At 57.8% G+C, this 13,113-nt stretch overlaps 6 protein-coding genes across 6 annotated transcripts; 4 read left to right on the top strand and 2 right to left on the bottom strand.

Moving 5' to 3' along the window:
- Positions 1 to 210: 210 nt before the first annotated feature.
- Positions 211 to 2,314, top strand: VTJ04DRAFT_483 (uncharacterized protein; the record flags this gene model as incomplete). The annotated part of the gene is made up of 3 exons (XM_069362879.1): positions 211 to 561; positions 658 to 958; positions 1,047 to 2,314. 3 exons carry the CDS (start codon positions 211 to 213, stop codon positions 2,312 to 2,314), a joined length of 1,920 nt encoding a protein of 639 aa, XP_069223093.1.
- Positions 2,315 to 2,321: 7 nt separating this feature from the next.
- Positions 2,322 to 2,829, bottom strand: VTJ04DRAFT_482 (uncharacterized protein; the record flags this gene model as incomplete). Its single annotated transcript, XM_069362868.1, has 2 exons — positions 2,322 to 2,497; positions 2,565 to 2,829. The coding sequence occupies 2 exons, from the start codon at positions 2,827 to 2,829 to the stop codon at positions 2,322 to 2,324; spliced, it is 441 nt and encodes a 146-aa protein (XP_069223092.1).
- A 223-nt stretch (positions 2,830 to 3,052) lies between these two features.
- On the bottom strand, positions 3,053 to 6,585 carry VTJ04DRAFT_481 (uncharacterized protein; the record flags this gene model as incomplete). Its single annotated transcript, XM_069362857.1, has 5 exons — positions 3,053 to 4,545; positions 4,599 to 4,691; positions 4,747 to 5,244; positions 5,306 to 5,932; positions 6,009 to 6,585. 5 exons carry the CDS (start codon positions 6,583 to 6,585, stop codon positions 3,053 to 3,055), a joined length of 3,288 nt encoding a protein of 1,095 aa, XP_069223091.1.
- A 483-nt stretch (positions 6,586 to 7,068) lies between these two features.
- Positions 7,069 to 8,006, top strand: VTJ04DRAFT_480 (uncharacterized protein; the record flags this gene model as incomplete). Its single annotated transcript, XM_069362846.1, has 2 exons — positions 7,069 to 7,411; positions 7,465 to 8,006. 2 exons carry the CDS (start codon positions 7,069 to 7,071, stop codon positions 8,004 to 8,006), a joined length of 885 nt encoding a protein of 294 aa, XP_069223090.1.
- Positions 8,007 to 8,524: 518 nt separating this feature from the next.
- On the top strand, positions 8,525 to 9,685 carry VTJ04DRAFT_479 (uncharacterized protein; the record flags this gene model as incomplete). The annotated part of the gene is made up of 2 exons (XM_069362834.1): positions 8,525 to 8,729; positions 8,811 to 9,685. The coding sequence occupies 2 exons, from the start codon at positions 8,525 to 8,527 to the stop codon at positions 9,683 to 9,685; spliced, it is 1,080 nt and encodes a 359-aa protein (XP_069223089.1).
- Positions 9,686 to 10,764: 1,079 nt separating this feature from the next.
- On the top strand, positions 10,765 to 12,556 carry VTJ04DRAFT_478 (uncharacterized protein; the record flags this gene model as incomplete). The annotated part of the gene is made up of 2 exons (XM_069362823.1): positions 10,765 to 11,974; positions 12,054 to 12,556. The coding sequence occupies 2 exons, from the start codon at positions 10,765 to 10,767 to the stop codon at positions 12,554 to 12,556; spliced, it is 1,713 nt and encodes a 570-aa protein (XP_069223088.1).
- Positions 12,557 to 13,113: the final 557 nt, after the last annotated feature.

Genomic DNA, 13,113 nt, shown 5'->3' with positions numbered 1-13,113 from the left:
ACGCGCCTTGGCCCCCGCACACACACACACACACACACACACACAAAAACCTCTCACGTGAAATCCACGTGATTCCTTTCTCTTTCTTCCTCTCACGGAACTTTCCGCCTTCCCTTCACCACCGACTTTTTACCGACTTTTTACCGAACATCACCCACCACACCGCCCGACTGCCAAGCCAAGCGAAGCCAAGCACGTGACGTAATCACGATGTCGGAACTTCCCGCAAACCAAGGGCAAGCCGCCCAGGCTTCGGCGCCGGCGACCAACGACAATGGCGCTGCTGCCCCGAATGCCACGACGACCAACGTCGCCTCGACGATTGCGTCGACGACCGCTCAAGGCCAGCAGACCCAACAGGCTCAGCAGACACAGCAGCAGACTCAGCAGGCCCAGCAGGCCGTCGCGACGTCGGCATCTCCCGTCACTGCATCCACCGATGCCACGCCGACTCCCTCGACTGGTGCTCCCACCAGCACCTCCAGCACCGGTCAGGATGAGGGTCTGATCTGCCGCTGGGAGGACTGCCGCGAATCTTTCGTCTCTGCCGAGGCTCTCTACGTAAGTCGCTGACAATCATGGCGACTGAACTTTTTTGCTTTGACCTTGCAACCCAGCTTTCATTTCCGACGAAGACGCTGACTCTTTGCTCTCCAGGAGCATCTTTGTGAGCGCCATGTTGGTCGCAAGAGCACCAACAACCTGCAGTTGACCTGCCAGTGGAACAACTGCCGCACCACCACCGTCAAGCGCGACCACATCACCTCCCACATCCGCGTGCATGTGCCCCTCAAACCTCACAAGTGCGACAACTGCGGCAAGAGCTTCAAGCGCCCTCAAGACTTAAAGAAGCACATCAAGACCCATGCAGATGACCCCAACAGCATGGCTGCTCGCGCCCATCACGACCCCAACGCCGCTCTCGGCGCCGCCTACCGCCCGGCTCCCGGCCCGAGGCGTAAGTTTTTTCTCCCTTTGTCATTTCGTTTTCCCACTTTCTTTTCTTCCCTTCCGTCACGGTAAATCAATTTGCTAACTTCTGTCAGCCCCCACTGGCTTCTACAACCAGAACCCCGGCGCCGCGCCCTTCCATCCTCAAGGTCCGACCGGCTACTATGCCGCTCCGCCGGGCGCCCCGGTCTACGGCGGTGCCGTTTACTACCCGCAGCAGGCTCCCCAGATGGGTGCCCCCCGTGCCGATTATGGCCACCAAGCCCACATGGGCCATCAACCTGCCGGAAGTGCGTTCGCCGATGCCCGCAAACGCGACATTGACACCTTAAATGAGTGGTTCGGTAGTGTTAAGCGCGCCCAGATTGATCCCCGTTCCTATTCCCAAATCGGTCGATCCCTGATGCCCCTGCACTCGGCCGTTAGCTTCCACGCTGGCGGTGGTCTGGCCGCTGAATACATCCAGCCTCCGCACACTCTGGCTGGCAACACCAATCCGCTCACCCAGCATTACTCGCTTCCCCCGATGCCGAATGTGCGTACCAAGGAGGATCTGCAGCAGCTCGATCAGATGCTGGAGCAGATGGAGCAAACAATCCACCTCGGAGCCTCGCCCACGACCCACTACCCTCATGTCGATATGCGCGGTTCCCCCACCACGGCCTCGGCTCCCTACGGTCAGCGCTCCTCGGTTGACGGTGCCTACGCCGCCGCCGCAGTTTCGGCCGCCCAAGTCGTGTCCCCCGTTAGCGCCGGCGCACACTCCAATGGTGGCAGCCCCGCCATCACCCCGCCCTCGAGCGCCATGTCGTACACGTCGGGTGGTTCGCCGACCACTTCTTCTGCCAACTTGTCTCCTTCGTCGCGCCACAGCTCGACTTCGGTCTCGTACCCCAGCCTGCCGAGCCGCCCCAACCTGCCGTTCCCGCAGGCGGCCACCCTCGGTTCGTCGTTTGCTCATAGCGAGCGCCGTCTCTCGGGCGGCATGCTTCAGCGCGCCTCCGGCATGGGCACCCGCCACTCGGATGGAGACCGTTCCCCGACTCCTCGTGCTTCGGAGCACAACGCGGCCGTCGGCTCGCCCTCGGAAGGCGGCGCCGAGTCCGGCAATGAGACCGAGAACTACGACCCCCAGCAGGCTCTGCGCACCCTTACGACGCTCCACAACTGGGTGCGCCTTCGCCTCGCGAACCAGGACTACGATGACGATTCGGGCCAGGCTGGCACGTCGACCAGCGCCGCCGGCGCCCGCGAGAGCGACAATGTCGTGGACAACAGCCGCATCGATCCCTTGCTGCACGGCGACCAGGCGGGACGGGGTGACAGTCGTGTCAATTATCCGTCTCTCCCGCCGATGACTTAGGAGGAACTCAACAGGTCGTGGCAGTCGGGGTTCTATGGGTTTTACAACAGGTATAACGGGTATAGCGGCTAACGGGTTTACGGGGTTGATGGGATGGATGGGTTTGGGATGGGAAAAAAGGAAATGACAACATGGACGGGAAATGAGGACTTTGTTTCGTCATGGCTTTCAGATGGCTCATGGCTGGGTTGATATTTTCTTTCAGCGTTGTCTTTTATTATTATTATTCCTTGTTTGAGTTTCTACCTACGGGGTGTTGATACCTTGCAATATGTCTGAGTTGAGAGGACCGAGCTGGCGGTTTTCTTTCGTTTTTCCTGTCTGCGCTCTCCGTTCTCCGTTATCTTCCAGTTCGTTCGGTTGTTGGTTTGCTTGTCCGTCTGCTTTTGCGCTCGCCCGCCCTTGGGATGCGATCCATTCATGGATTTTCCTTTTCCTTCAAGAGGGAGAAACACTCTCCTTGCGACGCGAAGTGGGCAGGCATTGAACCGGACTGGACTGGAAGCTGGACGCATGTCCTTCCAGCAGCGAGATCGTTAGAGCAGCACGATTATCCATGGATCATGAGCATGCCTGGCGGTAGATCATGGGCATGGAAATGCAAATGCAAATGGAAATGAAACCCGATTTGATTTGAACCTCGTGTGCTTCCTATCATCATCATCTCCATGGTGAGGTAATATCGTAATGTCCCCTAAGTACGGACGTAGGAGGTACCTGGACCGGATCTACGCGTACTTAATCCTCCTCCCTCCGCCCCCGTCCATTACACAAACACCGGCACTCGGGCACGGGACACTCCCTGTGGCGGGCAAACCACTGCCTCGCATGATCTAGATGCAAGACATGGCCACACGCGGCGCAAAACGTCGGAAACTTGGCCACTGTTTTCTCTTGTCCTTGCCCTCCGGCACCATCTCTCGGCATCCCCACCACCTCCAAACACACCACGCACCGCGGCAGGTGCTGCTTGCACTGCGGACAGCTGACCCCGCTGGCCACCATCTTGTCGGTGTAAGGGTTCGAGTGTTGTTGCTGTTGCTGGCGGTGGTGGGAGCGTGGGGTGCTGGTTGGGCCACCTGAGGCAGTGGCGGCGGCGGCGGCGGCGGCGACGGAGGTGGTGATGGACGTGGTGGTTCTTCCGGTGCCGGTGCCGGGGGTGGAGGTGGTGGTGGTGTAGAAGATGGGCATTCCACTTCCTCCGCCGCCGCCGCCGCGCGCCGAGGGCATATTAGTTGTTGGTGGGCCGTTGCCGACCCCGCTGCTGCTGCCGCCGCTGGAGCGGTTGGACATGTGTTCGGCTTTGAACTGGTAGTCGCAGTAGATGCATCTCAGCCCGATCTGTCTGGGTGGCGGGGCTACGGTCGGGTGGCCGTGGTGCTTGCTGCGCAGGGTGGACTCGACGTCAAATTTGGCGCGGAAAAAGTAGGCGCGGTGGCGCTGGAGGTAGTGCCGGTAGGCGGTGCGCATGGCGCTGGCGCGCACGTCGTCGATGAAGCGCGGCGCGCAGACCGACAGGAGCAGCGCCGCCGTCTGCACGTCGTGGAACTTGTGCACGTAGCGCGCGAGGATGTCGACGAGCGCGTCCGTGATGCCCGTCAGCACGATGCCCTCAATGTCGCCGGCCTCGACGGCCGCGGACACCTCGGCTTCGAGCCAGGACGACAGGGCGATGTCGCTGAAGTGGCGGACCGCGACGAAACACCGGTCGCGCAGCGGGAGGGAGGTTTGGTTGGCGATGACGGACCAGTCGCCGGTAGCTATGACAGCGGAGATGGCGCGGAGGTAGGGGTCGGTTTTGCATGCGACCTTCTCGTCGAAGTCGAGGGCTGTTTTGGGGTCGTCGTCGTCATCGCCAACCGAGGCTCGGCCGATGAGCTGGAGGGCGAGCGAGACGAAGAGCAGCTCGGGGTGTTCGGCGCTGGCCTTTTTCAATACCTGAACCGCGCTCCTCGTGTCGCCTCGGAAGATGGCGCGCGCGGCAACCATGGTGTACCAGGTTGATTCTCGCATGGGGCTTGATGAAGACAGTGCCTGCTCCAGGTCGGATTCGTAAGATTGGCCCCAGGTACATATCTCAAGACACATCTCCCGATGGTGAGGCCGGCTTGTTTCTACTGGGCCGTCGAACTTGGGAATCCCAAGCCTCTTGTTGATGGTGTTGAGACACCGCTCCCAATCGACCTCCTCGGGTGATACGTTGTCCACCAATCTCATGTAAGGTTTACTCCCTGGAATGGTCAGGACAAGCCCGATATATGCGAGAAGAGACATGACTACTCACCAAGGTTGTTCGTCCATATCGAATGAACCCCCATATAGCCAAGATCTAGAGGGGGGTGTACCATCCCTCCATTGACAGCAGCGGCCTCGGCACCTGCAATACGTGTAAGACGCTGCCTTCTCAAACACAACCAGCTTCCATCACTTACCAGCAACCCACACCCAAACATCCCTCAACCAAGGATCATCCGCAACAATTTGTTGGTTTTTGACAAAGTCAAACCGATACCCCTCCTGCGCACGAAGGAGCATGACATGGTCGGCAACGTATCTCTCCTTGCTCGACAAGCCCTCCATATCCCTCAGCTCAGAAAGCAGATTCTCATGCCGCTCGAGCTGCGACACGAGGGCCTCCTCGGGGGCGTTCCTACGTTGTCTGGACGCCAACCTCAACGCGTTCAGCTTGTCGGCGATGGATGACGCCTCCTCGAACGAGGGTGAGGGGGCAATGTCGCGGCTCTCGTCCGTGAGTAGCCTGCCATCGGCGGCGTCGGACCAGGCTTTCGCCATGAGAGCCTTGACATCGGCTTTGTTGGGGCCGAAAAGCGGAACGTCGGACAGCGCTTGTTCTGTTAGGAGGGGAGCAAACACTTCTTGGGCGTGAAATGACTCGAGGCGTATTGGGTCGCTGTAGTAGTCGGCGCCATCTGTCCATGGGGTTAGCAGGGCGTAGGTAGGCAGTATGTCAAGAAGTCACAGGAGACATACCGGCTTCTCCCGTGTGTGGCGTCTGCCAGGGGATCAGCTTGAACGGGTACTCGGAGGTGAAGGATGGTTTCTCTAGAACATCAAAAGCGCCACTGGCGCGCAGGACCAAAACGCGGGGTCGGGGAACGGGTGAGCCCATGGTAATCCAGTCGAACGAGATGATCTTGTCGTTGGTATGGCTGTGCTCGACAAAGAGGGGGTTCATTTCGTGCGAGCGCGTCACCTCGAGAAGCTCGGGACCGCCGACCCTAGCCTCGGGCTCGACATGCTCGTGCCTGGTAGACAGGACCCTGAGCTGACCGGTGCGGCCCAGCACGGCGAGCATGCCGGCATGGTCTCGGCAGAAGCGCAGGGCGCGGATATAAGAGTGCTTGCTGTCGACGGTCTCAATGTCGGTCTGGACTGCGCGGTCCAGGCGCAGGGCGCCGCCCCATGGAAGGCCGTCGTGCTCGAGAGCGTCAGCATAGACGGGGCTGACGTGCTGGCGGTTGACGGCCCGGCGGTCCCAGACCATGACCCCCGGGTGATCCAGGGCTGATGAGGCAAAATAGTTCTGGTCGGCATAGTCGATGGCTAAGTTGTTACAGCACTTGGTTTGGAACTGGGCTACGGGTCCTTGGCTGTGGTCTGCTCTCCATGTGTTAGTTTGGTAGTCAAGTTTTGGTGGGACAGCTGGTGTTGGACCGAAGTCTCTCAGTCGCACCTCGCAAATCGTGAATCCGCAGCCCCTGCCCCTTAATTCCGGCAACCAACACATTGGGGTTATCCTCGAAGAAGCGCACGCTCGACACAGAGGCGTTCAGTTCAAGGCGATCCACGGGTTCCGGCGGCTTGAGGCCTTCCGGGAAGCCCGTAACGGACGGGGCAATGGTGGACAGGCGGGAGACGTCCCAAATGTACAAGCAGGTATCGCTTCGCACACGGTCGAGGGCCACGGCCAGCTTGCCGGCGGTGCTAAATGCAACGGCCTGGCAGGTTCGGGAGATCTTGAGGCCAAGCTCCCTGTAGTCGTTGGAGTTATCGTCTACTCGAAGTAAGTTGACAAGGCCGGTGGCGGTGCCGACGGCGACCAGGCCAGGAAAGGTGGGAGACCAGTCGTAGGCAGTCAGGTGAGGTAGTTCGGTAGCTTTGCCTACCCTCCGGTAGTCGAAGCGGCCGGGTTGAGCATGGCCGGTGGGCTCAAAGAGCTGGACCACGCGGTGTTGTAGGTTGACATGGAGGAAGGAGTCGTGGGAGGGATTTGGCGACCATCTGATCAGGCCGGACTCGGGGCGGTCCATGGCGGTTGCGGTAGGTTACTGAGATGACGAATAAACGAGCCTAATGCAGTGATGAACTTGGACTCGATCTGATAGATAACTTGATGGTGTTTGAAGGGTTGACCAAAGGAAAGAAAGGCCAACGAGTCCCGGTTTTCTCCAATTAATCCATTCTCATATTCCAGTAATAGAGTCTTAAACATCAAATCATGGCGGAGCCATAGGTGGCCAGGTGGTTGGATTCAAGGTCTGTCTGTAGACGTGTTGTTGGATGATGAACGAGAGCGGACTTGTCTTGGACAAGGGTTGGGGTGGCGCTCAGCCAGGACTCGACAACCCTAACCCCGATCAATACCCCTGTCAAGGCTTGCTGGACCCGCTAAAATTTCCATGTCTTTCACCTGTTGTTCGATTCTCAAAACATTTCATCAACTCTCACCTCTTCTCATTGTTCTCATTGTTTACATTCAATTTCACCGCCTCTCGTGTCTGCAACTCCTCAAGATGGGCAACAAGCGGCCTCGCCAGGACGAAGAGTCCTCGGGCTATCCTGCCGAGAAAAGACAAAAGTTCAACAAGCCGAATGGTCCTCATGGCAAGCCGCATCACAAGAAACACAAGAAGGATGTCGACCTCGAGAGCATGAATGCCATCAAGAAGCGTGCACGAGCCATTGAGAGACTGCTGGCCCGTGACGACGCCAAGGACCATGACTCAAAACTCCCTGCAAGCAAGCGAGTCGAGCTGGAGAGAGAGCTGGCTGCCCACAAGCAGCGCATCCAGGATGCCCAGTACAAGAAGGAGAGGAGCAAGATGATCAAGAAGTACCACATGGTGCGCTTCTTTGGTATGTCTTTTCCTTCTTTACTCACAATAAACAGCTTGACTGACATCGATCAGAAAGGAAAAAGGCCATGCGCTTTGTCAAGCAGCTCGAGAGGAGGATCAAGGAGACAACAGACCCAACCGAGCTGGCTCAGTTCAAGGCCGATCTCCACGTCGCCCAGGTGGATATCGACTACGCCAAGTACTTCCCTTTCATGGAGCCCTACGTCAGTCTATACGCGGGTGTCGCACATGAACCCAAGGAGGAGGAGACAGCCGCATTCGCCAGGTACCTTCGCACCCCGCGGCCGCCCATGTGGAAGGTCATTGAGGAGACGAGAAAAGAGGGAGAGGCTGCTCTGGAGCGGTTGCAGAATCGGCCGCCTCAAAAGGCGGCAGAGAAGGACCAGAAACCAGCCAAGGAGGGGAAGGCCGACAAGAAATCTTCTGATGAAAAGAAGAAGAAGAAGAAGGAAAAGGAGAAGAAAAAGGGACCGCGTCAGGAACAAAAGGAACGGAAAGCATCCAAGGAAGTCCAGAAGGAGAAGGAAAAGAGGGATGAATCTGACAGCGAAAGTGAGGGCGGAGGAAGTGATGCTGGAGGGTTCTTTGAGTGAGTTCATGGCACAACACACAAGCGAGATACCCAGACCTAGGGAAGAGGTGGATTGTATATATATGTTGGAGTCCAGTATTGTCCATGTAAAATGTAATTGACATTCAGATGACCACCCCGTGGAAATCGCGGCCTTTTGCACCGAGTTAAGTATTGTGGAGTTGGGGTTGGGTCTGAGTTTTGGAGTTGCTATTGTTGCCGTGGCAGGCCTCAATTCATGGCAGGCCTCATCAACGAAACCTCAGGTAGCTTGAGCTGCATGAACCTAACCGCTCCCCCCGCATTCTCGCCACGGACACAATAAAGAAACAAAAAATCATCCTTCTTGAACTTACCATTTGTTTCATCCTCAAATATTTTTTTCCTACCTACAGGCCCAATCTCTACTTCTCACTCACAATTCTTCACTTTTTCCTTTCTTCACTTTTTTCCTCCCACAACCAACCAACAAACCACACTTTACTTCACTCACCACTTCCTACCACTTCTCATCACTCTCACGTCCGCAACACCATCAACATGGCTACCGCAAACAAGCCTGAGGCTCCGCCCTCGTATGTGGATGAGCCTATCATCTACCACAACCTCATGGACTGGCTGAAGGAGCAGCAGGCTCAACAGAAGCCGCTTTCCGACATCCAAAAGAAGGCCATCGCTGTCCTTATTGCCCCGCCCCCGACTGAGCCCGAGGTTGGTGAGAGCAACTGGGTCGGTCTGGTCAACTGTACGTCTTCACTCGTCTTCACTCGTCTTCACTTAAACCCACTCAACAATTCACTCATCCCTGCTAACTCTCTCCCACCAGCCTTTGCCCAAACCCGCGATGCCACTATCAATTACAAGGCCGACACGCAAAACGACTCATTCAGCCCCAACCCGCGCCATGTGTGCATCTGCGAGCTGAAGCTACCCGGCGCCGACGAGATTCTGACCTTCCCCAACCCCTCCTGCCAACCTCCGCCTACCGAGGCCCAGCAGGAGCAGCAGAACCGCAACATCATCCAAGGCTGGACCATGCCCACCTTTGCCCGTCGCAAAGACGCCAAGCAGTACGCCGCCAAGTGCTGCGTCGAGCACCTCATCCGCATCGGCGAGATCGAGTTACCCGAGAACGGCGGCGCGCCCAAGTTCCCGGTGGCTAAGAAACTCCGGGCCGAGGCCGCGGCTGCCAAGTCCACCACCACCACCACCACCACCACCAACGGCGGCGGCAACAACACCAAGAACAACAACAACAACAACAACAAGAATGGCAACAACAACAACAAGAATGGCAACAACAACGGCAAGAATGACAACGGCCTCCCCCTCACAAAGCGCATCGAGCAACTCTGCTCCGCCCTCGGCCTGTCCATCCCGCAGTACCGCGCCACGCCCTCCGCCGACCAGGACTTTGGCTCGTTCAAGATCCCCCCCGGAGAAGCCATCAATCAGCAGTTCTTTGACGCGCGCGCCGAGTGGCTGCCCCGCGACGTGGTCAAGGTGCCCCGCGGTCTGGGCCGCGTGACGAAGATCTACGGCAGGAAGAACGCGGTCAATGCCGTCGCGGAGCAGGTTTATGAATGGCTTGTGAAAGAGAACGCGAGGCGGGTTAAGGAGATGGAGACAGTCCTGGGGGTGGTGGAGGAGGAGAAGGATGTTGCTGAGCCTACTGGTGGTGCGGGTCTTTTTGTGGCTTAAATGGGGGAGGGCGGTGGTCGCGGAAGGTTCTGGACAGGTGTCGCGGAGGCTTATATCTCCGGCACCTGTCGCGGAATCTTCTGGGGTGGCTGACATTGGTGGGCTCGGGGTGAGCCGGCCTACCAGGGCTGATTTGCATTTAGACTGGCTGGGTTGGGCTTGCTTCGGACATGGGAGAGGGCTTGGGGAGCAGGAGGTGATTTGCATGAGCGAGCAGCATGAGAACCTGGAAGACATGGATGATACCTGGGTGGGATGGATGGAATGGTTATGGGAGGATGGGGTTTTCTTCGGATTTCTTTTCACAAATGGGTTATGCGCATCTGGCATGGACATCGCGGGCGTTATGGGGGTGATGAGTATGGACTGGTTTCGGGAATGGCACTACTGGGTTTATGAAGACTCCTGCATTGAGAGACATGGTCATGGTTAACGATCGGGTCTCATAAACACTGGGAAGATGCGATGATTTCACATAAGGCGAAACGAACCGATGACCCTTGTGAAGCACTGGTGATCTTTAAGTAATGATGAATGCGAGTCTTGGGTTTGTTTGTCCCTTTGTAAGTGACTCTGAACGCCTTGAGGTCAGTTACCTCCTGGAATCCCTCCGATCCCAATGATGAGTTCATAATGGAACATGAGCCAGAGTACAAAAGGAAATAAACATTGATGGCTTCTTCCAGATTTCTGTTTGGAGTTTACATGTCACCTTTTGAACTCGTCTGGTTGAGTCAGGAGAGGGGAAGCAGCCGTTGTGTGCCTGAACCCGCAGCTCCACTTGCACTCAAAAACCTTGGTTAACTTGACGTTGCCCCTCACTCACTCTGTTTACCTTAAGAGTTCAGCAATACTTTCTTCACATCTCAAGAATTCACCACCTCTTTGGAACTCATCACAGGAGGTTAGAATTGACTTTGTCTCTATCCTTGTCTCCCATCACCCAAAGGACTTCTACGAAACCCACCCCTCCTTTCCTCCTTTCATCCTCAAACCCTCCAACAACATCCAACCCCACAACCCCTCAAACTCAACACCAGCCCAAGGCCTCAGGTCGGGCCCATTTCTCACCAAACCCCATGTCCACCCCCGACCGCACTTACCTCCTGCGCAAGCGCCAGCACCTAACCACCACCCTCATCGAATCCCCCTACGACCTGATCCTCTACCTCGAGCGCGCCGTCGCCCACTCCTCCCTGGGCTACCCGGACCTCGCCGCCGGCGACGCCTACCGCGCGCTGCTCCTCGCCGACGAGGTCCGCGACGAAGGGTTCGAGTACCATGCCCTCGCCAAGGACGCGCTGTCGTGGCACGCCGAAAGCGGGCTGACTCCCGAGGTGTTGCTTCCCGCGGGGTGCGTCGAGGGACCGCTCGATGACGACGACGACCAGTATGGCGACGGCGGCGGCGGCGGCGGCGGCGTGTTGCCTTTGTCCGCGCTTCTCAGGCTCGCTTCAGTCCGGGCGTTCCAGCTCCTCGCGTCGAGCTTGCTACGTATCGGCTGTCTGCGCAGCGCGGCCGAGTTTTGTGACCGCGGGCTGGCGCTGGTGCCGGAGAACGGCGGGCTGAAGGCGACCAAGGCTGCTGTTTACCAAGCGGCGCGGGAGAGGTTGGGGCTGGCGGCGGAGTCGTCGAACGACCTGATGGATCCGCAGTCGCTGCCCGATCGCGGGCTGGTTAGGAGGGAGGTGTACCCGTGGAATGAGTACGAGCCGGATCGGTTCTCGGAAGAGGCGATAGGGTTTTTGAACGGGCAGCTGGACAAGGTGGCGCCCAAGGTGGAGGTGAGGGTGTCGAGGTTGCCGGTTTTGGTTGGGGATGAGGAGGGGGGAGATGATGCCCCTGGTGCTGGTGATGGTGAGGGGGAGGAGAAGGAGGTGGCGATGTGCAACCAGCTCGGGCTGTTCGCCAAAGAGGACATCGCCCCAGGCGAGGTGGTGCTGGATGAGTACTCCGTGCTCACAGCCAACAATCGGCACAAGGAATCAGCCTGCGACGCATGCGGGGAGGAAATACCGGGGCTTCACTCGGCCGAAGACGGCGGTGACGGTAAACAGCCGGTGCCCTGTTCCGAGTGCGACGACACCGTCTTCTGCAGCGAGGCGTGTCTGGAGGCCGCGCTTGAACAGTATCATCCGGCGGTGTGCGATAAGGACATCGACTCCATCGCCAAAGACCCGGAGGCGAAGGATATCGATCAGTCGTTGTATCTGCTGTTGCTGGCCAGGGTGCTGGCCATGGCGGAGCATCAGGGGATTCATCCTCTCGAGGTGAAGGAAGTCAAATACAGTATGTTTCCCTTCCCCTTTTACCACGACCCATCCGCAATCCCCTTCCAACAAAACAAAACTAACTTCTTCAACAACAGTATGGGGCGACTTCCTCCCCTCCCCCGCGTCCCACCCCACCCTCCCCTTCTCCTTCACCTACAACATCTCCCTGCCCTTGCACCTGCTCGAGCGCATGGACATCAACATCTACACCCACCTGCCTTCCTCCGACCTGTGGATCCTCAACACCCTCTACGCCAAATTCCGCGGCACCGCGTCGGCGCGGAAGAACCCGCGCGACGGCCGGCCCGATCTCGCGGCGGTGCATCCCCTGTGGTGCCTGGCCAACCACGACTGCGATCCCAACGTGACCTGGCTGTGGGAGGGCGGACGGATGGTGTTGCGGGCGCGCGAGACACGGGTGGTTTCTGGGGAAAAGGGAGGGCTGAAGAAGGGCGAGGAGGTGTTGAATCACTATTGCGATGTCGAGCTGCCGGTGAGGTTGAGGAGGGAGTGGGCCAGGGGGAGTTTGGGCGGGTGGTGTATGTGTGGGAGGTGTAGGAGGGAGGCTAAGGAGGAGGTGAAGGGGGAGGGGAGGTAGTAGTGGTAGTGGATGCTGGAGGAGCAGGGAGAAATGCATAGACGCTGGATCACCACCACCACACAGTTGGATACCCTCGAGCGATTTCCACGATACTCACTTATAAACAAAGCCCTGGTCCGTGATTCACAGAGGTGAGGGTCTCCAATACCTTCTCACCATGTCAACACGGCAATACATCGGCTTGCCATGACCGAGTACACAAGAGTCGGTCAGGAGCCAAGTCAAATCATCGGCACCCAAATCCAGGCAGTCTCGACATCCAGAAAGGCCAGTCAACATCGCTGAATTCAACTTTCACTCCGTTCATAAGCACAGTTACCAACGCGTCGCCGTTCTCCGTACTCCCGAGTCTTCTCTTCAAGTAATGTATATTGTGAAGTAGACGGTACCTGCGCCGTATGCTCCCCTCTTCCCATGCCCATCACCGAATGATGAGAATCACGAGGGTACGCAGAAAGGGTAGCTGCATTCGTCCCGCCATCCCACCGAGCCGACGACGGATGACGACGAGGATTGACGGATGGACGGTTGCGCGCATGAACATGCAGTTTGAA

This window comes from Mycothermus thermophilus, assembly GCF_041956435.1.
Source record: "Mycothermus thermophilus strain CBS 625.91 unplaced genomic scaffold VTJ04scaffold_1, whole genome shotgun sequence".
NCBI lineage: Eukaryota > Fungi > Ascomycota > Sordariomycetes > Sordariales > Chaetomiaceae > Mycothermus > Mycothermus thermophilus.
The sequence above is the reverse complement of the archived record's forward strand: the minus strand, read 5'-3'. Positions and strand labels throughout refer to the sequence as shown.